The sequence below is a fragment of the Carcharhinus amblyrhynchos genome, chromosome 24 (assembly GCF_965287045.1).
Source record: "Carcharhinus amblyrhynchos chromosome 24, sCarAmb.v2.hapA, whole genome shotgun sequence".
Lineage (NCBI taxonomy): Eukaryota > Metazoa > Chordata > Chondrichthyes > Carcharhiniformes > Carcharhinidae > Carcharhinus > Carcharhinus amblyrhynchos.
The window spans coordinates 15,035,952-15,063,925 of record NC_137347.1 but is presented as its reverse complement, the minus strand read 5'-3'; the positions used below and the strand labels follow the sequence as shown (position 1 = coordinate 15,063,925).

The 27,974-nt window shown below is 44.7% G+C and overlaps 1 protein-coding gene across 1 annotated transcript in view; it reads right to left on the bottom strand.

Moving 5' to 3' along the window:
* csmd2 (CUB and Sushi multiple domains 2) overlaps positions 1-27,974 on the bottom strand; it is a 1,720,603-nt gene that overhangs the window by 375,364 nt on the left and 1,317,265 nt on the right. The window contains exons 20-21 of the mRNA XM_080211135.1: positions 13,390-13,605; positions 11,708-11,896 (exon numbers count right to left, since the gene is read on the bottom strand). Coding sequence (XP_080067261.1) covers positions 11,708-11,896; positions 13,390-13,605 — 405 coding nt within the window. The remainder of the gene's footprint in view (positions 1-11,707; positions 11,897-13,389; positions 13,606-27,974) is intronic.

The following is a 27,974-nucleotide window of genomic DNA, read 5'->3' as shown; positions in this document are numbered from 1 at the left end:
AATTTGCTGTTCCACTTATCTTTGTGTCATCAGCAAATTTCGACACCTTACACTTGGCTCCCTCCTCCAGATCATCTATATGAATGGTAAATAGCTGAGGCCCCAGCACCGATCCCTGGGGCATCCACTAGTCACCAACCGCCAATCCGAATAGCACCCATTGACACCCACTCTCTGCCTCCTATTTGACAGCCAATCCCCTATCCACACTAACACCTTAACCCCAACTCCATGCCCCCTAACCTTCTGTGACAACCTTTTGTGCGGCACCTTATCAAACGCCTTCTGAAAATCGAGAAACACCACATCCACCGGTTCCCCTCTATCCACCGCACGAGACACATCCTCATAGAATTCCAATAAATTCGTCAAACACGACTTCTCCTTAACGAATCCATGCTGCGACCGCTCTATCAAACAATTCTTCTCAAGATGCCTCGCTATTTCCTCTTTGATGACGGATTCAAGCATTTTTCCTACAACAGACGTTAAACTAACCGGCCTATAATTCCCTGCCTTTTGCCTGCTACCCTTTTTAAACAGTGGCGTAACATTAGCCGTTTTCCAATCTTCCGGCACTTCCCCGGAATCCAGCGAGGTTTGGAAAATAATCACTAAGGCATCCACTATCACCTCCGCCATTTCCTTCAGAACCCTTGGATGCATTCCATCCGGTCCTGGGGACTTGTCCACCATCAGTCCCTCTAGTCTGTCGAGCACTACCTCTCTAGTGACAATGATCTCATTCAGGCCCTCCACTGCTACCATCTTTCCGTCGTTAATACTTGGCAAACTATTCACGTCCTCCTCCATGAAGACCGAAGCAAAAAAGTTATTCAAGGCCTCAGCCACTTCCTCATCCCCCACCACTAAATCCCCCCTCTAAGGGTCCAACACTCACCCTAGCCAGCCTCCTCCTCTTTATATAGTTATAAAAACTCTTACTATCCTTTTTTTATATTTAGCGCTAGCCTAGATTCATAGTCTATCCTTCCTTTCTTTATCAACTTCTTCGTCATTCTTTGTTGATATTTAAGCCTCTCCCAATCCTCTTCTCGCCCACTACTTTTAGCCACTCTAAACGCATCAGCATTTAATTTAATACTCTCCTTTATCTCCTTCATTATCCACGGCTGATTATCTTTTCTCCTACGATCCTTCTTTACCATCGGAATAAATTCCTGCTGAGCACCAAGAAAGATCTCCTTAAAGATCCTCCACTGTTCCTCAGCAGACCTACCGACCAATCTGCGCCCCCAATCTACATTCGCCAATTCCTCTCTCATCCTATTGTACTCCCCTCTGTTCAAACAAAGGAAACAGGTCCGGGATCCCACTTTCTCCTCTTCCATCTGCATCAGAAACTCCACCATACAATGATCACTCTTCCCAAGAGGATCCCTCACAACAAGGTCCCTAATTCTACCTGCCTCATTACATAACACCAGATCTAAGATAGCTCGCTCCCTCATCGGCTCCAGCACACATTGTTCAAGGAAACTATCCCAGCAGCATTCCAAGAACTCTTCCTCAAGCCCACCGCGTCCAACATGGGTCGACCAATCAATATGTAGATTGAAATCCCTCATAATTATCGCTGTTCCATTCCTGCACGCATCATTTATTTGCGTGTTTATAGCCCGCCCCACCTCCAGGTCATTATTTGGGGGCCTATAGACGACACTCACCAGCGTCTTCCTCCCCTTGCTGTTCCGAATCTCCACCCACAACGATTCCATGTTCTGCTCTTTGGCGCCTATATCTTCCCTTACCACCACCCTGATACTATCCTTAATCAGCAGAGGTACCCCCCCACCACACCTCCCCTCTTTTTTCTCCCATTTATCCTTCCTAAACACTTGATACCCCTGGACATACAGCTCCCAGTCCCTGTCACCTTGCAACCATGTCTCTGTAATGGCCACCAGATCATATCCACTTGTGCTGATCTGTGCCACCAGCTCATTCACTTTGTTCCAAATGCTTCAAGCATTCAGATAAAGTGTCTTCATCCCAGCCTTCACCTGTACCCTATTTGAAGGAACAATATCAACCTTACTCATGCCCCCTACTCCCTTTATTATTGGGACATCCTTGACCTCTTCCCGTACCTGTACCCTCTCCTTTGCTTTAGACCCTGTAATTTCACCTACCCTCGCACCCTTCTTTCTCCACCCCCCCCCCAAATTAGTTTAAAGCCCTATCTACAGTCCTAGTTATATGACTCGCCAGGACTCTGGTCCCAGCACGGTTCAGACCAACACCATCCCACCTGAACAGGTCCCACCTGCCCCAATACTGGTGCCAATGCCCCATAAATTCAAACCCATTCCTCCCACACCAATCCCTGAGCCACCCATTCACCTCATTAATCCTATCTACCCTACGCCCATCTGCACACGGTTCAGGTAGTAATCCAGAGATAACCACCTTGTCGGTTCTGCTTTTTAATTCCATTCCCATCTTTTCATACTCCCTCTCCAGATCCTCAGTTCTCATTTTGCCTATGTTGTTGGCACCGACATGCACCACAACGACCGGATTCTCACCCTCCCACTCCAGGTTCCTCTGCAGCCCAGATGCGACATCCTGGACCTATTTTGAATCCATTCTGAATGGACCTATTTTGCATTAAGTTGATTTTTCTTGACACCCTAGCTATGACTGTAACACTACCTTCTGCACGCTCTCGTTTCCTTCGCGATGAATGGTATACTCTGTGTAGCGTGCAGGAAATAATACTTTTCACTGTATGTTAATACATGTGACAATAATAAATCAAATCAAAATCAGCTCTGCCATTCGATCATGGCTAATGAGTTTCTGAATCCCTTTCTCCCACCTTTTCCCTGTAACCTTTGATCCCCTCATCAATCAAGAACCTGTTTCTGTCTTAAATACACCCAATGATTTGGCTTTCACAGTGTTCTGTGGCAATGAATTCCACAGATTCACCGCCCTCTGGATGAAGAAATTCCTCCTCATCTCGGTTCTAAAGGGTTGACCCTTTCCTCTGAGACTGTACCCTCTGATCCTAATCTCTCTTACTAATGGAAGCACCTTCCCATGTCCATTCTATCTTGGCCTTTCAATATTCTACAAGTTACTCCTCTTATTAATAACTAAAAGTAAAAGGTATAACTTGCACTAAAAGTTTTGCTTGTAACATATACTCTGACAAATCTTACTCTTTTCTGATTTGATTAATTGATACATTAACAACTCTGAAATCAAGGGGTAAGGAACTTAGAGATGGCACAGTGGTTAGCACTGTTGCCTCACAGCGCAGGGAACTTGGGTTCGATTCCCGGCTTGGGTGACTGTCTGTGTGGAGTTTGCACATTCTCCCTGTGTCTGCATGGGTTTCCTCAGGCTGCTCCGATTTCCGCCCCCCCACAGTCCAAAAATGTGCCGGTTAGTTTGATTTGCCATGATAAATTGGTCCTTAGTGTTAAGGGGATGTCAGAGGGATGAGCAGGGTAAATATGTGGGGTTACGGGGTTAGGGCCTGGCTGGTTCGATGGGCCGAAGGGCCTCCTTCTGCTCTGTAGGGATTCTATGAATCAAGAATCAGAAACAAAATAATAGACTGGAAAACTACGATAAGGAATAATGAAAACAATGCATCCTGACTGTCTTGTCAGAACAAATTATTGTAAAAATATACCCACTTCTCCCCCTCAACAATTGAAATTCCACATCACCAAAATCAAATTTTAAAGTAAATTGAAGAATGCTGGCTGGAACTTTCCAATTTCTTTTTCAGTGTTAGATTGGGCGGGAGAAGCTGAGTGCAGCTCACTGGCTGCTCTCCTGGCTTTTCCCATCACTTTGTTTGGCACTTTGAAGGAAAGAAATGGAGGGGCGGGTCAAGAATGCCCCACCAGCAACTTTCACTCAACAGGCGCCCTGACTGAAAAGATAAAATAAGGAGCAGCGCATAGGAGCTGCCCATGGACACAGGACCCGTCCCCGATGGAACTTCTCCCCCTCTCACAAACTTCCTTCCATCAAGGTACAGCAAGCAGTTAGGAAGGCAAACGGTACATGGGCATTTATTGCAAGAGGAGCAAGGAAGTTGTACATGGCCTTGGTGAGCTCACACCTGGAGTGTTGTCTGCAGTTGTGGTCTCATTACCTGATGAAGCATATATTTGCCATGGAGGAGGTCCAGTGAAGATTTATCAGACTGATTCCTGGGATTGTCAGATGAGGAGAGGTTCAGTTGACCAGGATCATTTCTTACAGTGCAGAAAGAGACCATCTGGCCCATCGAGTCTGCACCGACCACAATCCCACACAGGCCCTACCTCCATATCCCTGTACATTTACTCACTAATCCCTCTAAACGATGCATCTCAGGACACTAAGGGGCAATTTTAGCATGGCCAATCAACTTAACCTGCACATCTTTGGACTGTGGGAGGAAACCGGAGCATCAGGAGGAAACCCACTCGGCCTGTATTCACTGCATTTTAGAAGAATGTTAGGGGATCTGACTAAAAAGTGTAAAGTTCTAACAGAGCTGGATAGTCTGGATGCAGGGGTACTGTTTTCTCTGGTTGGGGAGGTCTAGAACGAAGGGTCACAGTCTCAGGATACGGGTGATCCATTTTGGGGCTGAGATCAGGAGAAACATCTTCACTCAGAGGGTGGTAAAACTGTGAAATTCTCTACCACAGAAAGCTGTGGAGGCCAAGTCACCAGATGTATTTAAAAAGGAAATAGATTCCTAGACTCTCAAGAGGTGTGGGGAGGGCATGAGAGAATGGCGTTGGCATGGAGGATCATCCATGATCAAATTGAATGCCGGAGCAGGCTCAAAGGGCCGAATGGCCTACTCCTCAATCTATTTTATATGTTCCTATGTTTCTTCTGAAACTACGTTAAATGTCCATGCAAATGCTTCACTCTATCCTTGAATGCCCTTACCACTTTTGTGAGCCCATCAAGACAGAACACTGGGGGATACATTCACCAATGCCTTCAGGTGTTGCAGAACTACTAACCTATTTCCTCTCAAGAGATCACCAGCTGGTAGCAGCCCAAAAGTGCAGAAATTAGTCTTTCAGCTGAAGTAAAAACTCACCTTTCATTTGACATATTGAGCCAAATATTTGAAATGACACACTAGCCATCAACACGTACGATCCAAGTAATATATCACGTCGAAGGCAAAGGCTTGTGGGTGCCCGTGTGTGCTATTTTCTTCTTGGGTCAGTTAGTTTAGTGTTAAAAAGGATGTCTGACTTTCCTCTGAAAAGTTGGATGACACTTTTCTGTCTGGGCTTTGTGCAGGAAGCCAGTTGGAGTCACAGTAACATCTGCACATTGAGGATGTCACACAGTGGCACAATGGTTAGCATTGCTGCCTCACAGCACCAGGGATCTGGGTTCAATTGCCGGTTTGGGTCACTGTCTGTACATTCTCCCTGTGTGTGGGTGGGTTTCCTCTGAGTGCTCCGGTTTCTTCCCACAGTCTGAAAGATGTGCTGGTTAGGTGCATTGACCCAAATGGGCACTGGGATGTGGCGACTCGGGGAATTTCATAGTAACTTCATTGCAATGTTAATGTAAGCCTTATTTGTGACTGATAAATAAACTTTATATCTGACCAAGACAAGGCTATCTCCCATTAAGCATGCTATGGGAACTTTACATTTGATTTTCATTATCAGTAAGATGTTGTATTTGATAGCATGCCATGTTTTGCCAAGCATATATGGTAAGAGTGAACAGAGGTAACACATTCTCAGTTAGGTCATCCTGTTGACTTCAGTGGTCTTTAGTGTGACATGCTGTTCTCATACTTCAATTCATCCATTTCCAGGGGCATGTAACTTCTCTTTATGGTTGAATATCAGCTATTCACCTTGTCCCACAAGTGTTTGCGAAGCTTCCCCACTTTGGTCAGCATGCCCTATGTTAAATTCAGCAGTGTAGAGTCGATAATGCCGATACCTATGTGTATGATGAGAAAGAATTCCCCTTTCCAAAGAGAATATGGCTTTGGCAATAACTTTTGACCAGAAAATAGTGGGGAAAATGCTCTTTTAGAAATAGACTTTTAGCAAATAGAGTGGACTTTTGGAATTAAACAAGCATCAACCTGATCATTTCTACATCACAAAAATCTGTCTCCTTGTGTGGTATTTGAGCTGAATGTCATGAGTTGAACACCTCAGCTAGCAAATTTCACACAAATTACTCACACAGCTCACTTGTGCAGCAGTTTGGGCTGGCATTTATCCAATTATTATCTTGGAAATGGAAGGATGGGTGAACCGCAACAATATTAACAAAGATAAGCAATGAGACAAGGTATTGTCTGCTATATCCCACATCTGTCAGTCATTCTCAACAACTGTGATCACAGGAAAATCACACTCCAGTCTCACACCATACAATGACATTTACACAACCCTGGTTCCATTCAGCTAATTGGATGTGTAAAATTGAAACAAGTATACTGGTCATTATATACAGTACACAGAAAACTGTATCCTACGTGAAAGATACCATTGCCAATTTGAAATGTTAACCTAATTTCATCCTCAAGCAAATCATCCTTGAAGTAAAGAATGCAGACACCTTCATAACCCTTCACAGAATCATTGAATTTCTACAAGGCAGAATGAGGCCATTTAGCCCATTGTGTCTGCACTGACTCTCCGAAAGAGCATCATGATCAAACCCACACCCCTTCTGTCTCTATGACTCTGTCATTTACTCTACTAATCCACCTTACCTGCACATCTTGGGACACAAAGGGGCAATTTAGCATGGCCAATACACCGAAGCAACACATCTTTGGACTGAGGGAGGAAACCAGAAAACCCAGAAGAAACCCATGCAACACCAAGGACAATATGCAAACTCCACACAGTTCCCCAATGTGGGAATCGAACCCTGGTCCCTTGAGACAGCAGTGCTCACCACTGTGTTACCGTGCTGCCATACTTGCAACAATGCTTGTTTTCTTTCATTCCATTTCTAATCATCTCCCCCGCAACTCCATCCTTAGCTTTCAGTTTAAATAATTTTCATTGGGAATATATTAAACTTCCTGGTTCTATCATTTGTAAATTGCACATTGATTGATTTGTACTAAACACCAATGTGCCTTCCACAAGTCCCAGTGTGCCTCATCCATATGGATGAATGACATCATTGCCAGATCCAGCATTACAGGATCCTGTCATAAATTGTATCGGAATTGAACATAACATAAGAAGTAGGAGCAGGAGTAGGCCATCGGGCCCCTCGAGTCTGCTCCGCAATTCAATAAGATCACGGCTGACCTTTTTGTGGACTCAGCTCCACTTACTCGCCCTCTCACCATAATCCTTAATTCCTTTAACATTCAAAAGTGTATCTACCGTTGCCTTAAAAGCATTCAACGAGTTATCCTCAACTGCTTCATTGGGCGGGGAATTCCACAGATTCATAACCCTTTGTGTGAAGATGTTCCTCCTCAACTCGGTCCTAAATCCTTATTTTGAGGCCATGCCCCCGAGTTCTGGTTCCACCTGCCAGTGGAAACAACTTCCCTGTTTCTGTCATATCTATTCCCTTCAGAATCTTAAATGCTTCTATAAGATCTTCCCTCATTCTTCTGAATTCCTATGAATACAGCCTCAGTTTACTTAGTCTCTCCTCATAAGCCAACTGTCTCAACTCCAGAATCAACCTAGTGAACCTCCTGTATTCCCCTTTTGTGCCAGAATATCCTTTCTCAAGTAAGGAGACCAAAACTGTACACATTACTCTCGGTGTGGGGCCTCATCAGCACCTTGTACAGCCGCAACATTATCTCGCTGTTTTTAAACTCCATCCCTTTAGCAACAATTTAGTTTGCCTTCTTAATTACTTGCTGCACCTGCAAACCAACTCTTTGTAATTCATGCACAAGGACACGCAAGTTCCTCTGCACAGGAGCATGCTGCAATTTTTTACCATGTAAATAATAATCCATTTTGCTGTTAATCCTACCAAAATGGATGACCTCACATTTACATACATTTCACTCCATCTGCCAGACCCTCACCCACTCACTTAGACCATCTATATCCCTTTGCAGACTTTTAGCGTCCTCTGCACACTTTCCTTTGCCATTCTTCTTAGTGTCATCTGTTAATTGTGACACACTACACTTAGTCTCCAACTCCAAATCATCTATGTAAATCATAAACAATTGCAGTCCCAACACTGATCCCTGAGGCACATCATTAGTCACTGATCGCCAATCAGAAAAACACCCATTTACCCCCACTCTTTGCTTTCTGTTAGTTAACTAATTCTCTATCCATGCTAATACATTACAGATAACACCGTGTATCTTTACCTTCCGTTTTTGGTGTGGCACCTTGTCAAATGCCTTCTGGAAATCCAGATACAGCATCTCCACAGGTTCCCCATTGTCTACTGCGCATGTAATGTTCTCAAAAAATTCCACTAAGTTAGTCAACATGACCTGCCCTTCACGAACCCATGTGGCGTTTTCCCAATGGGACAATTTTATCCAGGTATCTTGCTATTTCTTCCTTGATGGTAGATTCAAGCATTTTCCCTACTACAGAAGTTCAGTTAACCAGCCTGTACTTACCCACCTTTTGTCAACCACCTTTTTTAAACAGTGGCATCACATTTGCTGTTTTCCAATCTGCAAGAACCACTCCAGAGTCCTGTGAATTTTGGTAAATTACCACTCGTGCATTTGTCATTTCTCCCAGCATCTCTTTTAGTACCCTGGGATGCATTCCATCAGAGCCAAGAGAATTGGCCCATATTTTTTGCTTTGCTTCTCTTGGGTACACTTTACAAGTACTTTTCATACAATCTAAAAACCTGATAGGCAGCACAATGGTCAGCACTGCTGCCTCACAGCACAACGGTCAGCACTGCTGCCTCACAGCACAACGGTCAGCACTGCTGCCTCACAGCACAATAGTCAGCACTGCTGCCTCACAGCACCAGGGACCCGAGTTCAATTCCAGCCTCAGGTGACTGTGCGGAGTTTGTACGTTCCCCCGGTGTCTGCGTGATTTCCTCCTGGTGCTCGGGTTTCCTCCTACAGTCCAAGGATGTGTGGGTTAGGTTGATTGGCCGTGATACATTGCCCCTTAATGTCAAAGGGTAAATAGGTGGGGTTATAGGCCTGGGTGAGATTGTTCTCAATGCAGGCCCCACAGGCTGAATAGCTTCCTTCTGCACTGGAGGGTTTCTCTGATTCGATGATGATCAACAACCAAGGAAAAATTTATATTTATGAAAATAAGTGACAATTATTGGTTCAGGCAATTAGATTATGTGATTCTTGTGGATTTTTTTTCCTCAGCATTTTCATCTTCTTATTTCCCTGCAGTATTTGACATTTGTTAAGGTTTACATTTACCTTCCCTTCCTTCAGTACGTTACTGCCAGTCAAATAGCTCAGAAAACGATTCTTTTTTTTAACTTTCCTCCAGGCAAATTCACTATATTGCTTCCAACTCAATCCTTTAAAAACTCGTTAGCAAGTATTTGTTTTTCATAATTACCCATTTCAGGATGTGAGGAAAACAACGACACTCATAACACTAAATGTTGTTCCTTACTGTCTTCGGATGACTTCCACCACATCTATTTTCTTTTGTTATCATGAACATTCAGAACAAAATATATCTTTACTAGTTTCAGATAGGAACGTGCAAAGAATAAAACAAATAGCGATTTTTCTTTCAATGTAATTTTCTCACTGAATCTTTGTATTGCCCCATCCCACGCATCTCTCTGTTGAGATGGGAGATAACCTTTTTCCACCAGCCCCCGGGCAATCGTAGCCCTTAATTGGTGCGTGACCAAAGCCAAAATGAGATACAACGTAGGTTTTCTTCCTTTAAACCTTTCAAAAAGTTTATGACCAACTTTCAGCTGCTGCCTCTCCTCTCCTTCCCTCAATCATCCACCCCCAACAACAGCAGACGGCACAATCTAGCCTGATGTGAGAAATTCAAGAGTTGGTGCCACATTCCAGCATCCATGTTGAAGAACGCTGATGCAGCAAACTATTGTCCTTTTCAGGCTTCACAATCAGAGGCAGTTTCAATAATCGGTGGGGGATTTTTAAACATGTATTTATTATTTTGTGGGGTGGGCGTCGCTGGCTACATCACCATTTATTGCCCATCCCTAATTTGCATTGAGAAGGTGGTAGTGAGGTGCCTTCTTGAGATGATGCAGCCCATGTGGTGTGGGCACATTAAGAAATCTCACAATGCCAAGTTGAATCCAATAGGTTTATTTGGAATCACGGGCTTTTGGAGCGCTGCTCCTTCATCAGGTGATCAAAGATACAGATCACTCGTCTGATGAGGGAGCAATGCTCTGAAAGCCCATGATTCCAAATAAATCTATTGGGCTTTAACCTGATGTTGGGAGATTTCTTACTGTGCCCACCCCAGTCCAACACTGGCATCTCCAACTCACTTGGTGTGGATACGCCCAAAGTGCTGTTAGGGAGAGTGTTCCAGGATTTTGATGCACTAACAGTGATTGAACAACTGAGGTAGGGCGGTCTTTATTTTGGAGGGGAATATGAAGGTGGTCCCAATTCATCTGCTGCCCTTCTTGGTGATAGAGGTCACAGGTTTGAAAGGTGCTGTCGAAGGAGCCTTGGTGAGTCGCTGCAATGTATCTCGTGGATGGCATACACTGTGACCACTGTGTGTGAGTGGTGGAGGGAGTGAATGTTTAAGGTGGTGATGGGATGATGATCAGCTGGGCTGCTTACTCCTCGATGGTGTTGGAGCTGCACTCATCCAGGCAAGTGGAAAGATCTCCATCTCACTTTCGACTTGTGACTTGTGGATGGTGGACAGGCTTTTGGGAGTCTGGAGATGAATTACTTATCACAAAATTCCCAGCCCCTTATCTATTTTAGTAGCCACCTGGTTATAGAATCCTACAGCGCAGAAAGAGGCCATTTGACCCATTGAGTCTGCACCGGCCACAATCCCATCCAGCCCTATCCCCATAATCCCAAGCTTTTACCCGAGTTAATCTCCCTGACACTAAGGGGCAATTTCAGCATGGCCAATCCATCTAACCCACACATCTTTGGACTGTGGGAGGAAACCCGAGCACCTGGAGGAAACCCACGTAGACAGGGGAGAATGTTCAAACTCTACACAGACAGTGACCCGAGCCAGAATTGAACCCAGGTCCCTGTCACTGAGAGGCAGCAGTGCTAACCACTGTGCCGCCGTGTCACCACCAGTTTCTGGTCAACTGGAACTCCCGGGATATTGGTGGTGGGTGATGCAGCGAGGGTAACTCCATGGAACATCAAGGGCAGATGGTTTGATTCTCACTTGTTGGAGATGTTTGACACAAAAGTTACTTGTCATTTATTAACCCAAGCCTGACTACTTCAATATCTGAGGAGACACGAATGGTGCTAAACATTATGCAACCGTCAGCTAAATTTCCCATGACTGATCTTATGATGGAGGGAAGGTCATTGATTAAGCAGCTGAAGAATTGTAAGCTCTCATTGTTCTAACTGTTGTATATTTTGTTAATTGTCACATCAAATTATATTAGTTCATAATGTACTTTCTGTAAAGAAATAACTGAACAATAATGCATTGGTTCAGGTCTTTGCACAGCTCCTAACTTCTGTGTAATAATTTCTGCCCAAGTGAAATGAAAGCACACGACCACCTACCAACACACCTTGGAAGAGGCGAACTCCACACACGCCGTCTACCTCCAAGGCAAGTTATCCGGAACACACCTTCCAGTCTATATCCCGGGAAACATGAAAAGGTGAGCGTATCTCCGACTCCAAACTGATCGCCACTCCTGCTGCTGAATAGAGGGGTTCCAGGATCATCACAAGGCTCCAAATCGTGCTCTAAATAAAGGATAAAATGATTACTACCTTAAGGAAGGAAAAGATAGTTGGGCTGAAATAAAGCGGGCAAATCATAGCATAATTATTGCAAATGACAGGTACACCATAAGGGAATGGAGGATAGAATCATAGAATCCCGACAGTGCAGAAGGAAGCCATTCAGCCCATTGAGTCTGCACTGATTCTCTGACAGAGCATCTTAACCGCCCTATTCCCATGACCCAACACATTTACCATGGCCAATCAATCTAAAATACACACACCAAGGGACAATTTAGCATGGCCAAACCATTTAACCTGCACATTTTTGGACTGTGGGAGGAAACCAGAGCACCTGGAAGAAACCCACACAGACATGGGGGAGAACATGCAAACTCCATACAGACAGTGACCCAAGCCGGGAATCGAACCCAGGTTCCTGGCGCTGTGAGGTAGCAGTGCTAATCACTATGCAGGATGGGAAGCTCATGTGTGGATTCAAATTGTAAACTAAATTGCTTCAGAAAAGAAAGGCCAACACAAAGAATGCACTGTTGATTAACAAAATGCTAATTCACTAACTATTTGATTTATTTTAGTGTATTTATTTGTGTCACATTAACACTGCAATAAAGTTACTGTGAACGAACAGCTGTAGCTACGCTGCTGTTTCATTTCTGGAATCGGTGTTCAGGCTTAGGCCTACAGATAAACGTCTCTTTTCTTCTTAAAAGAGTGCTAAATGAACGAAGCTGCAACAGTTTTCATCAATTCCTACAGGACGAAGGCCCATGGCAGAATTCAATTGAAATAAGCAATATCCCACTCGTGAGCATGGTTCTACAACTGAAATTCAGAATCATATAATTCCTACAGTGCAGGAGGTGGTCATTTGGCCCATCGAGCCTGCACTGACAACGATCCCACCCATAACCCCATATATTTACCCTGAGTGTCCTCCTGACACTAAGGGTGGATTTAGCATGGCCAATCAACCTTACACACACATCTTTGGAGTGTGGGAGGAGACTTGAGTACCCGGAGGAAGCCCACACAGACATGGGGAGAATGTAGAAACTCTACACAAGCAGTCACCCAAGGCCAGAATTGAACCTAGGTCCCTGATGTCATGAGGCAGCAGTGCGAAGGAAGATGGAAACTTACTGGTATAATAAAGGATGTTTTTCTGAGCTTGAGTCTGTAAAATATTCACCAAACAGGACAGAGAGAGCTATACTCTGCTGGTGGGCGCCATATAACGTAGGAACAGAAGTAGGCCATTCAGCCTTTCAAATTGTCTCCTCCATTCATGTTATACCCGATTTGGTTGTGTTTCATTGTTACAATCGGTGCCAAACATGGGGTAAAAATGAACTATGGAAATTGAGTGGTAGTTGGGGAAGGAGAGGTCAAAGGTGAGTTCGGGAACAACAGACAGAAGTTGGCTTTGGCCAAACTGGTGTCAAAGCTGAGAATGCACAACTACATTTGAATGAATGTAAAGTGTGTCATACCTGTGAAGGTGATGTTGAAACCTTCGTACGACATGGAGAAGTCGGATATGAATCGGATCTGCGTTGTATAATTCCCAAAGAGACCTGCACTGACTGAAGGGGGCAAGTTGGATCCTGTCAGTCTTTTCAACGGGTGAGCAAAGCTTCCATTCTCGGTGATCAGCAGGTAGTCATGGGGGCTCTCCAAATGAAAGGTATGGAATGTTAACTGTATTCCTGCAATCATAGTTTCCAAGTAGAAAAACAAAGACAAAATGTCAGGAGTTTTCAGCCGCATAAGATACCAGACAAAGAGAGGGATACAGACTGCCAAACTGTCTCTGACAGCCAAACATAAAATCAGGACTCAATCTTGTTCGTCTCCTGAATATCATTGAGAATGAGCAATAAAGCCTGCATTGAAACAGTCACATGCCATAGGTTTTAACTGGATTGAGTATTTGTTTGGGCGTGCACATTTAACAATAGTTTATCATCAAAAAGTTAAGAGAACTCAAACAATTACAACCAACATTGATATTGCAATTTTTTAATTCATTCTGGCCAGCTTTATCACCCATCCCTGGTTGCCTGGGGACAGTTGAAGTCAACCACATTGCTGTGGCTCTGGAATCGCATGTCGGCCAGCCCAGAAAAGGATGGCAGATTTCCCTCCCTAAAGGACATTGGTGAAGCAATGGATGAAGACTGAGAGATTTACCATGACAATCAATGTTTAATAACAGATATGTGAACTGGCCACATGGCACATATAAGAGGATTGAAAGTCATGGGGAAACACACCAATATCTCTGTGACCTCAAAGGCCCAGGGGATAAACTTATTCAATTTTTATTCAGTTTCTTTGGTTATAACTATGATAGCCAATATCAATAATTAATTCTCACCACTGATGAGCAATTATTTTAATCCTGAATGGTTAACAATCGATTATTCTAATTTGATGACCATTACTGGGATATAACACTAACAACTACAGTGATAATAGGAATTGCAGTTTCAAAGCTGGATGAAAACTACTGGATGAATGGGATGGATAGGATAGAGGTGGAGAGACTCTTCCCGCTCAAAAAGGATAATAGGACTAGGGGGCACAGCCTCAAGATAAAGGGGGGGCGGTTTAGAACGGAGTTGAGGAGGAACTTCTTCACTCAAAGGGTGGTGAATCTCTGGAATTCTCTGCCCGTTGAAGTGGTGGAGGCTGCCTCGCTAAATATTTTTAAGACGTGGGTTGATGGGTTTTTGATAAGAGAGGGAATTAAGGGTTATGGGGAGAGGGCGGGAATGTGGAACTGAGCCACGACAGATCAGCCATGATCTTATTGAATGGCGGGGCAGGCTCGAAGGGCTAGATGGCCTACTCCTGCTCCTATTTCTTATGTTCTTATGTTCTTTTGTAAAAGAACCCCTGGAGGCTGAGATACATCAAACACATGTATATATCCAGCAAATATTCCTCTATAGTGCTCTTGTTGCCTGAAAATGCAAGTTAGTCACTGGTTGAAAACTATATTGTCATGCACATTTCAGCAGCAGCCAGCTGGATTAATCGCTTTGTAAGATGTTCGAGTCAGAGAGAGTATACACTAAGGAGAGTGCAGTATCAGCAGTGTTATTGCGCATCATTGCTAAGATAACCAGCTGCAAATTGTTTCAGACAGGTCATCATTCAAGATCCAAAAAAATAGCAAATCGATGCCTAAAACAAAGGTGGCACGGTGGCATAGTGGTTAGCACTGCTGCCTCACAGTGCCAGGGACCCGGGTTCCATTCCTGGTTTGGGTCACTGTCTGTGTGGAGTTTGCACATTCTCCCCGTGTCTGCACAGGTTTCCTCCAGGTGCTCCGGTTTCCATCCCACAGTCCAAAGATGTGTGGGTTCGGTGGATTGGCCACGCTAAAGTGCCTCTTAGCGTCAAGGGTACTAGCTCGGGTAAACACATGTTGTTATGGGGATGAGGCCTGGGTGGGATTGTGGTCGGTGCAGACTCAATGGGCCGAATGGCCTCCTCCTATGGATTCTATCAAAAAGTGCTGATGGGCTATGCCTATACCATACAAGATAAAAGCAAAATACAGGCAATGCCGGAATCTGAAACGAAAACCAAAAATGCTGGAAAATGTCAGCAGTCTGACAGCATCTGTGAAGAGAGAATAGAGCCAACATTTTAAGTCTAGATGCCTCTATCGTGCTTTCATTAGGAGTCATCCCTTTCCTGATCGATTAACCCATCTTCAATTCTCCGACAGCTGCCAATCATTTTCAAAACACTTTTTTATCCAAACATTAACTGATTTAATGACAGAAGGATCTGTCCGGAATACATTGTCCTCCCTGCTTGTTAACCGGGCATGGAAGTGGTTTGTAGTTATGGGGCACTCTTCTGTTCGTTATCCAACCTCAACTTCAGGCACACTCACTTGCAAAGTACAGAATATCTAATTAGAGCACCCTTGGCAAATTATTTAAGCAACATCATGGTGGTGCGCATAAAATCGTGCCTTCAAATGACAGAAACATGGCTTGAGGCATTTCACAAGTGCCAAAATAAGACTTAGTTAAAATAAGCCTCAGTATATCCTGGTACGAAAAGGGTTTCCAATATATTGATGAATGCAATGAGCCTCATTGACAGGTGAAAAGCCATGTTCAGCCCCGATTCACAGCAAACACATCGATAAACTCAGCTTGCACATCTTGCTAATAGTTTAGTTTGATCCCATTTGCATTATGCTTTTAATGCATTTGTAAAGAATGCCGCAATACAAACATTCCAGGGCATATTTAAAAAATGTTTGCCTTGTTTTTGCCCTGTGGCTTGTTTGTCATTTTTTTTTAGTGAAGAAGATGGTAGAAAGTCTTGTGGAACAGTGGGGTTTTTTAAATTTAATTAATTCATGAGAGATGGGCGTCACTGGCTGGCCAGCATTTCTTGCTCATCCCTAGCTGCCCTCGGACGACATTTGAGAGTCGAGCACATTGCCGTGGCTCTGGAGTCACATGTTGGCTAGACCAGGTAAGAAGATTGTGCATATTGACACAGACATCAAGACTGCAATTCTCCCTTTGCGAGCTGCAATTTTTCTGAGGGCTCGCGATGGGAGATGCACGTCGCTGGCCTTTTTCCAGGATTTGCGCATGCAGCGGGAACACGTGCACATCTCCCAGAGCCGGAGAACAATTGCCAGTCAGACCATGCTGGAAACCGGCGGGAAGGCAGGTAAGTAACTTGAATCTTTTAAAAATGTATTTTAAATATGTTCAGCAGGTCATCATTGGGAACTTTCAGGTCCCGATCAAATTTGCCACCCCACCAGGAGTACTTCATTCTGGCAGGGTTTACATCAGCTCCCCACATTCGGGGAACTAAGGGGAGACCCCAGCAAAATGAAAGGGGGGCAATCGAAGCTCCCTCAGGTGTTGGGCGACGGGGTGGTAGTGCCCCCAGGCATAGGCACCCTGGCAGTGCCAGCCTGTGCCCCCAGGACTGCCCAAGGAGAAAAGTGTCCATGCCCTGGGGACACCTTGGCACTGCCCATCAGACACTGGGCAGTAGGACCGTCAGGGTGAGGGGATCGCCACTGCTGGGGGCTGGTGAGCTGTTCTTCAGGGCGTTCCATGACGGGGATGGGGGGAGAGGGGGTGGGGAATTGCTGTGGGGGTCACGATTGGGCCATAGGGATGAGCTGGAGGGGTGACATTGTGGTGGTCATGGAGTGGCCAGCGATCAGACTGGCCGCCAAACAGGGTGTCTGACAGATTGTAACCACAGTGCACGCGCAGACTTCCAGAACTGCCAGACTCCGGCATGAATAGGCCCTCCTCGACCCCTGGCTTTTTAATGATATTTACAACTGAGACCTCTGCAGTGCACAGCATGCAGAGATTCGGGTGAAAAGCTGAACTGACAAAACATTCAGGATTTAGAACAATTTTCTTGCCAATTCGGCACTTTTGGGAGAATCGTGGCCTAAGTTTCTACAAAGATGCAAGAAAGCAGATTACCTGTAAAGACTCACATTCCAACCATTACCTTGCAATTGCATTGTTGCCTTTACATGCCACGTTTATGAACCCAACTTTCCACTCACCTGATGAAGGAGCAGCGCTCCAAAAGCTCGTGATTCCAAATAAACCTGTTGGACTTTAACCTAATGTTGTGAGACTTCTTACTATGACCAAGTAAGGATGACAGATTTCCTTCCCTAAGGGGCATTAGTGAAGCAGATGGGTTTTCTCAACAATCGACAATGGTTTCATGGTCATCAGTAGATTCTTAATTCCGGGTATTTTTTGTTGAATTCAAATCTCATCTTCCGTGGCGGGATTCAAACCCATGTCCCCAGAACATTAGCTGAATATCTGGATTAATAGTCCAGCAATAATACCACAGGGCCATCACTCCCCAGATGTCTCTGCCACTGAACCAGGAGCACTGGGTTCAAGTCTCACTCCAGTACTTGATGGTCAAGGAAGCCGTGTTCATAATTCAGCCAAACAATTTGAGATCAACTTGGAAATCCTTCCAACACACCCCAATGGCAGGCAGTATGTTGGAGAGATTCCTGGTCAGCCACGTGATGAAAGGAAATTGGAATCTTTCCCACTAATAACCATCATTCCAGGCCACAACAGCACACATGTAAAAATGTACATTACCACAGCGACTTGGACTCCCTGAGGGCTTAGTTGCTTTGGTTTGTTAGATAGCCAGTGTGGATCAAATTGGTGTCAGAAGCAAACCCCATTCTTGCTGGGGTGGATTCAGGATCTGTTGCCTTGCCTTAATGGTGGCAGAGGTCATGGCACGTGGATAGGAACTAAGAAGAGGAAGAAACAATGGAAATGGCCAGACCTCAATGCTGTTATTCACGAAGCCATATTCTTTTCCAGTATCCTCTAATGAACATTTGGATGGACCAAAAGTGACGATTACCAGAAATGGATTCAATTTATTTATAAACATATATCTAGTTGCTGAAGTGGAACATACAATGCAGATATTTGAAATACCGGATTCATGCAATTTTAAACATACTCCAGAGAATTTGTTTTTCGAGAAAATTGATGCTCAAATTCACAGAATCCCTTAAAAAATTTTTTTTAGAAATGGGTTCATTTAACAGACGCTTCCTATAGGTTGGGCAAAGTGCAATTTCCGCAACAGTGGAACATTGCAGCCATTGCGATATCATTTGCTGTCCTTGGTGATTTCCAGAAGAGGAGGTTGTTGAAGCAATTTGTTTCAATCATACAATTTTTTCCAATTTTAATGCAGTTCACAGAAAACACATGAATGACAAATGGAACCAGTTGTGGAGTGATGTAATTGACACGGAGCCATCCTTGACATTCTCTTGACCATTACCATGGAGGATGCCAATCAGAAAGGAAGGCATGCTCCAATCAGACACTTCTGAATGGTATCAGCTCTTCATGCCCCTCTTCTTGAGCTTAAGTGTCAGAATAACAAATATAATCACTGAGTGTCTCATGAATAATTCAGAACTGGTTGCTTCAAATTTACAATGCTTCGAATTTGCATTCGGTTTTATATACTCCCCAAGCAAAAGTGGAAATGAAAACATCTTTTCCATCTTAAAACTAAAGCCGACGCAAATATTTTTGCAAGAAAAGTAACGTAAACCCAAACAATTTTCTCGAATTAAAAAATATTGGCCGAGAAATTCAACGTGCAATGCTGCAGCACCTTAGCAGCAATAGAAACTGAAATGTACATGCCAATGGTCTGGAGAGTTACCTCCACAAGAAATTTCTGGACTAACTTATTGGCATAGTTTTGTAACTTAAGTGGGAGCCATGTGCTGGTGTAAACTCACTACCATCTTCATAAGGATGGGCATTAAATATTTGGCCTTGAAAGGCGACACTCAGGTCCCATGAATAAATGGGACAAAAACTGGATTGCGATCTTTGAGAAGACAATTCTGCCTGCAACAGGTGAAGAAACAGTAGGGTGTGAAGGAACAGTGTTTGGCTCACTGTGCCAGCTGGTTAGAACTGGAGTTTCATGCCTGTTTTTGGGTCAACTTTACATGCGTGTCTCCTAGGGTATCCTGGCAGAAACAGCCAAAGAAGGGGCAAGGACATGGCACAAAAGACAGAGAGAAAAAAAATGTGGTTTTGGAAGTTGAAAAGACAGAGTGCTGGGTGTTTCTGGTCAGAAAATTACCAAAAATCTCACTTGACATGTTTTTTTTTAAATTTTATTATTGTCACAAGTAGGCTTACATTAACACTGCAATGAAGTTACTGCAAAAATCCCCTAGTAGCCACACTCTGGCACCTGATCGAGTACACTGAGGGAGAATTTAGCATGGCCAAATGTGGAGGAAGGTATCACAAGCATTGAGGGATAACTCTGTTGTGTCTAGGACGACAGACTAATGCTTTAAAGAAGGTCAATTAATTCATCAGGGCAGAGAAAGGAACAAGCTGGTGACTCTCCCTGATAACAGGAACAATGGGCACCAGTAAATTCTGCAGCCCCTACAGCAATAAAATCAGAGAATGGTTCCAGCACAAAAGGAAGTCATTTGGCCATACTGTCCCCCTGCAAGGGCATCTCAGCTAGCCCATTCCCCCTCCTTTTTCCTGTTGCTCTGAAAATCATTTCCTTTCAGATAATTATCCAATGCCCTTTCACGAATATACGAATAAGGAGCAGAAGTAAGCCATTCAGCCCACCGAGCCTGCTCCGCCACTTATTGAGATCACGGCTGATCTGAGTGTCACCTCAAATCTGCATCCCACCCACCCCGATAATCTATGATTCACCGGCTCACCAAGAACGTATCCACCTCTGCCTTAAATATATTCAGAGACTCTGCTTCCATCACCTTTTCAGGAAGAGAGCTCCAAAGACTCTCAACCCAATCTTTCTGGCTGCGGCCCCTTCTTCCATTCAGGCTGACAGTGAATACTGAGTAGGGCAGTGAGTACTGGGAAGGCCAGTGGATTTTAGACTGTTTGATTTCATAAACTGCCCGAGTGACCACGGCATTGAGAGCCAGCTGCCTGGGAGGGAAAGGACAAAATACGCAAGATACTAAATAGGCAGCGGCTGGCACACAACGCCACGGCCCCCGAAACAGAAATTTGCTTTGGCGTATTGTTCACTTCCAAGGTTTTGATCTCATCTTCTGCAATTAGTCTGGGTCTCAATCTACACGCTCGAAGGAACACTTTCCGGTCTTTAGCCAGGTCAGAAGAACGCCACTGCTCCAAAGACACAGAGTAATTAGTCATTAACTTCAGCGGCCTTGTCAGATCTTCATGGTTTCTTTCAGGCTAGCTTCCTTTGCTTCTCCTATCGCAACTCCTTTTTAAACTTGGAGCTCTTTTGCATTTTAATTTTGCTTCTGGAGGCTGTGGGAACTTGCTCCTGTCCCCTTGTTGTGTCCTGCTCCAAGGGCCACTTCCACTGTAACGGCTCTCCTCCTCAACTCATCTGACCCGTACTTGACCGTAGTTTGAGCCCTTTAAGTGCTTTTCTACTGTGCACGTGCTCAGGACCATTCTCCATTCCAAGGAGTGATAAATGATAAAACTGCGCATGTGCCAGCCAGTGCCCAGCTGCCCTTACCAAAAGAACCTATAAGCGGTGGCAGTCTACGGGAAATGTATTTCCATAGTAGTGGAAGCAGCGACAGACGGCACAGTGGTTAGCACTGCTGTCTTACAGCGCCAGGCACCCAAGTTTGATTCCTGCTTAGGCCACTGTCTGTGTGGAGTCTGCATATTCTTCCTGTATCTACGTGGGTTTCCTCCCACAGTCCAAAAGGCTGGATTGGTTGGGTGCATTGGCCATGCTAAATTCTCCCTCAGTGTACCCAAACAGGTTCCGGTGTGTGGCAACCAGGAGATTTTCACAGTAACTTAATTGCAGTGATAATGTAAGCCTACTTGTGACACTGATAAATAAACTTTCAAACTTCCAGCTGTGCTTCTCAGGCTTGGCGTAGTCAACAATGTCCTGAAGTGCGAGGGCTTTCTAGGAGAGGGAAGGCGGGTCTGGCTTTCCAGGGAGACTTTGGGCTGTCCTGGGAGAGTTGAGTTGGGGCTGTGTAGCGGGGGCGGGGGGGGGGGAGAGGTGGGGGGGGGGGGGGTGGGATTGGATTGGAGTCCGGGCTGTCCATGGGATGTCAGGAATGTCCAGGTGTGGGGGTGAGGCTCTTGGCGGGAGAGTCGGGGCTGTTTGAGTGCGGGGGAGTTGGGGATTTTGGGAGTCGGGTCTTGAGACAGTTGACAGAGATGGTGCTGGAACGGCACTCCAACACACTCTGCAGTACACCACTCGCTGCAACTCCCGTGCACTGACATCCAGACCTGACAATTGTAGTATATGCTGAAATTTTCAAGGATTCGAAACGTAGAATCCCCACAATACAGAACAAGGTAATTCGGCCTGTTGAGTTTGCACCGACCACAATTCCACCCAGGCCCTATCCTTTTGACCCCACGTATTTTACCCTGGTCTCCTTGACACTGTGGGGCAATTTACCGTGGCCAATTTACCTAATACGCACATCTTTGGACTGTGGGAGGAAACCGGAACACCCGGAGGAAACCCACGCAGACGCAGGGAGAATGTGCAACCTCAGCACATAGACACTGACCCAAGGCCGGAATTGAACACAGATCCCTGGTGCTTTAAGGCAGTAGTGCTAACCACTACGCCACCGTGCCACCCATATTGGCACAGTGGTTAGCACTACTGCCAGTGTGGATAACTGAGAGCCAATAATAGTGCAGTCACGCCACTGATCAATGGGAGCATCGGTCAGTGACCCAGTAGGATGGGAATGCTAGCCTAATGTCAACCTGCCAGATACTCCCGTGTCGCAGAATAATGGCTGAAACAGGAATACATTTCAGAGATTCAGGCAGAGAAAGTGGGTATCAAAGGTATAACATTATACAGCATGTAAAATTTTGCAAATACAACATTTTGCTGCCAAATAGTTGCTCCAACTAGTTTATAGAATGGCACTAAAAACACCATGGAAATTCAAGCCAAATTTCTTATGGTGTCTAATGAGATCAGGGGTTAATAGAAGCTCCTCTCTAAGGATCAGACTACTAGGGAAAGCTGGGATTTTCCAGCATTTTCAGCATGTGTTTGGCCTAATTAGGGTCTTTGGAAAGGAGCAAAATAACTATCGGATTATGTACAGGATCGGAGGTTATGAAGCTATTTTATATTCAGAAAACACTTCACAAGGATGCAAATGGCTCTCACTACAAGGAGGAGAGCAGACCAGGGTTGCACAGTAAAGATACAAGTTGGAGGAAATAATGGAATTCTGTTTGCGCACCTTCGGGGATCAAGAAGAAATAAGCAGGATGCTCCCTCAGGAGATTAAATCAGTGGGAAAGATTTATGGTAGTCTGCACTGTAAAAGGTCCCAGAAGCAAGGAAGCGAGAGTTTATATTTTCTTTTCATACCCAGTGCATTCTAATATTTTCACATCATTTTAACATTTATGCATCATATGGGATGGCGATTATAATAGAAGCTGTGAAAGAAATGTTTAATTTTATAACTTTGCTCACAGGATATTAATTGGGCTATTTTTGTGAAAAGTGAATCTGAATATTTTGCTGTAATTATATGCCAACTGTGTAAGCAGCTTGAACCAGTTTTGGTTCCCACCTGTGCTGTGAACTTACAATAATAATGTGCGTAACAAATTGGAACCACCAGCTCACCTAGACTCGACAGTGCAGGAGGCGGCCATTTGGCCCATCAAGCCTGGACTGACCACAATCCCATCCAGGTTCTTTTCCCATAACCCCGCATATTTACCTGCTAATCCCCCTGACACTAAGGAGCAATTTAGCATGGCCAATCTACCTAACCCGCACATCTTTGGAGCGTAGGAGGAAATTCGCATAGACACAGGGAGAATGTGCAAACTCCACATAGCCAGTCGTCTGAGGCCAGAATTGAACCCGTGCCACCCTGATTCTGCAAAGCAGAAGATTGCAAATGGATCACACATGAGAATGTGGTGTACTGTTTATATCATAGGGAACAAGTTTCATTTTAAGGATGGCATGGTGGCATTGCTGCCTCATGGCACACGGGACCTGGGTTCAATTCCGACCTTGGGTGTCTGTGTGGTGCTTGCGTGTTCTCCCTGCATTTCCTCTGGGTTCCACAGTTTCCTCCCACAGTCTAAAGGTATGCAGATTAGGTGGACTGGTCATGCTTATTTGCCCTTTCGTGTCCCGTGATGTGCAGGATATGTAAGTATGTAAGGTTACAGGGGTAGGGCCTGGGTAAAGGTTTTTAAAAAAAGGTGAGTCAGTGTAGATGCAATGGGCCGAATGGCCTCCATCTGCACTGTAGGGATTCTAGAATTCTAAGCTGCTCCCACCCATTGCAGTACTTCAGTCAAACCTGTGTTTGTACATTGAATCTTTGTGTTGATGTCCGGGGACATAAACCTTTGTTATATTTGGCTCAGAGTTCATTTGGTCAATGAAGGGGGGAGGAAGTTGAGACGTTACCCATTTCCAACCCTCACTGAGCGCATGCAGGAATGTTAATGTGACAAGTCGGTGACTGATATGATGCTTTGTCATCCATTGTGGCATCTCAGTTGGAAGCGGCAATGGCAAGGTATCAAGCTCCCCCATGAATTATGCAAGTTAAGCTTTACTGGAGCATTTGACTTGTTTTGCATTGTCTGAAGTGACCTCCAAAATGCAAAATGCAAATTGCACTGCACCAGATCCCCAAGGGAATACATGGATCAGTAAGACGTGTCACAACACCAGGTTAAATTCCAACAGGTTTATTTGGAATCATGAGCTTTCAGAGCGCTGCTCCTTACATCAGGTGAATGGAGAGGTAGGTTCATGAATATTAAGCATATGGCATATATAGGCAAAGGCACAACTGTAAGATAACGGTTGGAATGCTAGTCTTATAGAGGCAATCAAGTCTTTACAGGGACAGACAATGGGAGTGGAGAGAAGGATAAACACGGGTTAAAGAGGTTTGAAATATCTCAAGCGATGACAGTTAATAGGATTTTACAAGCCTAGGCCAACTGCTGGGGGTTACTTGTAATGTGAGACTATTATCTTGCAATTTGTCTATATGGCATATTTCTGAACCTTCCTCCACTCACCTGATGAAGAAGCAAAAGCTCATGATTTCAAATAAACCTGTCAGGCTTTAACTTGGTCTTGTGAGATTTCTTACCGTGCTCATCCCAGTCCAATGCTGGCATCTCCACATCATGAATATGGATCAGGCAGAATTGTTCCATGTGCCATCTCAATAACTGAATGTACTGCTCCTCCTGATGTGGAGATGCCGGCGTTGGACTGGGGTAAACACATTAAGAAGTCTGACAACACCAGGTTTAAGTCCAACCGATTTATTTGATAGTAAATTCACAAGCTTTCGAGGTTAACCTCTTCGTCGGGTGAATGAAGAGTTCTGGCCTCAGACAGAGCATATAAAGCACAGACAGTTTACAGATTACTGATTACAGATTACTGCTCTTCCTGAACAGAGTGACAAGGGTCGGTCCTAAATCCTGCTGGCTCCATGGAACAAGCACCCCAGTTGGACTATTACTGACCCAGGCTAATCTCAGCATTTGAAATGAGGTCAGGAAGAGAGTAAATAAAGGGCGGAAGTCTCATTTTGCCCCATTTCCAGTAGTAGAGTAGCCCTCCTGGAAATTCCTGAGTCAATGATATAGGGAATATAGACACAAGGAGATTCAGAGTGAAACTTCACTGTTACAAACTGACAAAATAAAATCCTTTCCACCCAAGAATTCTGAGGTAAACATGAACTGTGGTCATGGATTGTTTGGATGAGGTGGCTGGATTGCAATTGATAAGGAGGGTTGCTGATGTGTATCCATTAATCCATTGCCGAACTTTAAGAAGAGAACTAAATCAATCGTAAACATAAAAAATTGAAGTAGGAATAGGCCTTTCGGCCCTTTGAGCCTGTTCTGTCATTCATAATGATCATGGCTGTTCATCAAGTTCAATACCTTAACCTGCCTTCTCCATAATCCCTTGATTTTGGCTTCAACTACTCTCTGTGGTAGGGAATTCCACAGGTTTACTACTCTCTGGATGAAGAAATTTCTTGTCACCTTCATCCTGAAACGTAGGTAAAATGTTAGAATCTGTCATTACGGAGGAAATTGCGAGGCATCTTGAAGGAAATTGCTTGATAGAGCAGACGCAGCATGGTTTCATTAAAGGGAAGTCGTGTCTGACAAATTTACTGGAGTTCTATGAGGATGTGTCTAGGGCGGTGGATAGAGGAGAGCCGGTGGATGTGGTCTTTCTAGATTTTCAGAAGGCGTTTGACAAAGTACCTCACAAGAGGTTATTGCAGAAGGTCGAGGGACATGGAGTTGGGGGTAGGGTGTTAGCGTGGATAGAGGATTGGTTGTCAAATAGGAGGCAGAGAGTGGGGGTCAACGGGTGCTATTCGGATTGGCGGATGGTGACTAGTGGAGTGCTGGGGCTTCAGCTTTTTACCATTTATATAGATGATCTGGAGGAGGGAACCGAGTGTAGGGTGTCGAAATTTGCTGATGACACCAAGATTGGGGGAACGGCAAATTGTGCGGAGGGTGTGGAGAGTCTGCAGAAGGATCTAGATAGGCTGGGCAAATGGGCCAGGAAATGGCAAATGGAATTTAATGTTGGCAAGTGTGAGGTGGTCCACTTTGGTAGGAAGAATGGTAGGAAGGACTATTACTTACGGGGCGAAAAACTGCAGCAGGCGACGGTGCAGAGGGACCTCGGGGTCCTTGTGCATGAGTCGCAAAAACCCAGCTTGCAGGTGCAGCAGGTGGTCAGGAAGGCGAATGGGATGCTGGCCTTCATAGCGAGGGGGATTGAATATAAAAGTAGGGAGGTCTTGCTGCAGCTGTATAGGGCATTGGTGAGGCCGCAGCTGGAGTACTGTGTGCAGTTTTGGGCGCCGCACCTGCGCAAAGATATTTTGGCCTTGGAGGGAGTGCAGAGGAGGTTTACTAGGCTGATACCGGAGTTGAGGGGGTTGAGCTATGAGGAGAGGCTGAATAAACTGGGCTTGTACTCGTTAGAGTTTAGAAGAATGAGGGGAGATCTCATTGAGACGTATAAGATGATGAATTGGATGGATAGGATAGAGGTGGAGAGACTCTTCCCGCTCAAAGAAGACAGTAGGACTAGGGGGCACAGCCTCAAGATAAAAGGGGGGCGGTTTAGAACGGAGTTGAGGAGGAACTTCTTCACTCAAGGGGTGGTGAACCTCTGGAATTCTCTGCCCGTTGAAGTGGTGGAGGCTGCCTCGCTAAATATTTTTAAGACGCGGGTTAATGGGTTTTTGATAAGAGAGGGGATTAAGGGTTATGGGGAGAGGGCGGGAAAGTGGAACTGAGCAGCGACAGATCAGCCATGATCTTATTGAATGGCGGGGCAGGCTCGAAGGGCTAGATGGCCTACTCCTGCTCCTATTTCTTATGTTCTTATGTTTACCCCATATCCTCCTACGACCCCTAGTTATGAACTAGTTATGAACTGGTTATCACTGCTGCCTTTCAGCAGCAGGGACCCAGGTTTGATTCCTGGCTTATGTCACCAGCTGTGCGGAAGCTGCACGTTCTCCCCGTGTTTTGATTTGAATTGATGTATTATTGTTGCATGTATCAATATACAGTGAAAAGTGTTGTTTTTTGTGTGCTATACAAAGCATACCATACATAGAGAAAAAAAGGAGAGGGTGCAGAATGTAGTGTTACAATCATAGCTAGAGTGTAGTGAAGGATCTGCGTAATATATGGTCAGTCAATTCAAAAGTCTGACAGCAGCAGGGAAGAAGTTGTTCTTGAGTCAGTTGGTAAATGACTTTTGTATCTTTTTCCCAACAGAAGAAGGTGGAAGAGAGAATGTCTGGAGTATATGGGGTCTTTGATTATGTTGGCTGTTTTTCCGGGGTAGTGGGCAGTATAGACAAAGTCAATGGATGGGAGGCTGGTTTGAGTGATGGATTGAGCATTGTTTATGACCCTTTGTAGTTTCTTGCTGTCTTGGACAGAACAGAAGCCATATCAAGCTGTGACACAACCAGAAAGTTTTCTATGGTGCATCTCAAAGTTGGTAAGAGTCATAGCAGACGTGCCAAATTTCCTTAGCCTTCTAAGAAAGTAGAGGCATTGGTGGACTTTCTTAACTATAGCATCGGCATGGGGAGACCAGGACAGGTGGTTACTGGTCTGAACACCTAAAACCTTGAAGCTCTTGACCCTTTTCAGTTCATCCCGTTGATGCTTCCTGAAGTCAATGACTATCTGCTTTGTTTTGTTGACATTGAGATAGAGATTATTGTGGCTACACCTGTTCACCAAATTCTCTATCTCTTTCCTATAATCATTGTTTGAGATCCGACCCACTACGATGGTGTCATCGGCAAACTTGAAAATTGAGTTAGAGGGAAAATTGACCACATAGTCACAGATGTACAATGAGTATAGTAAGGGGCAGAGGACAGAGGTGGGGCAGAGGTGTTGAGGATGATCGTGGAGGAGGT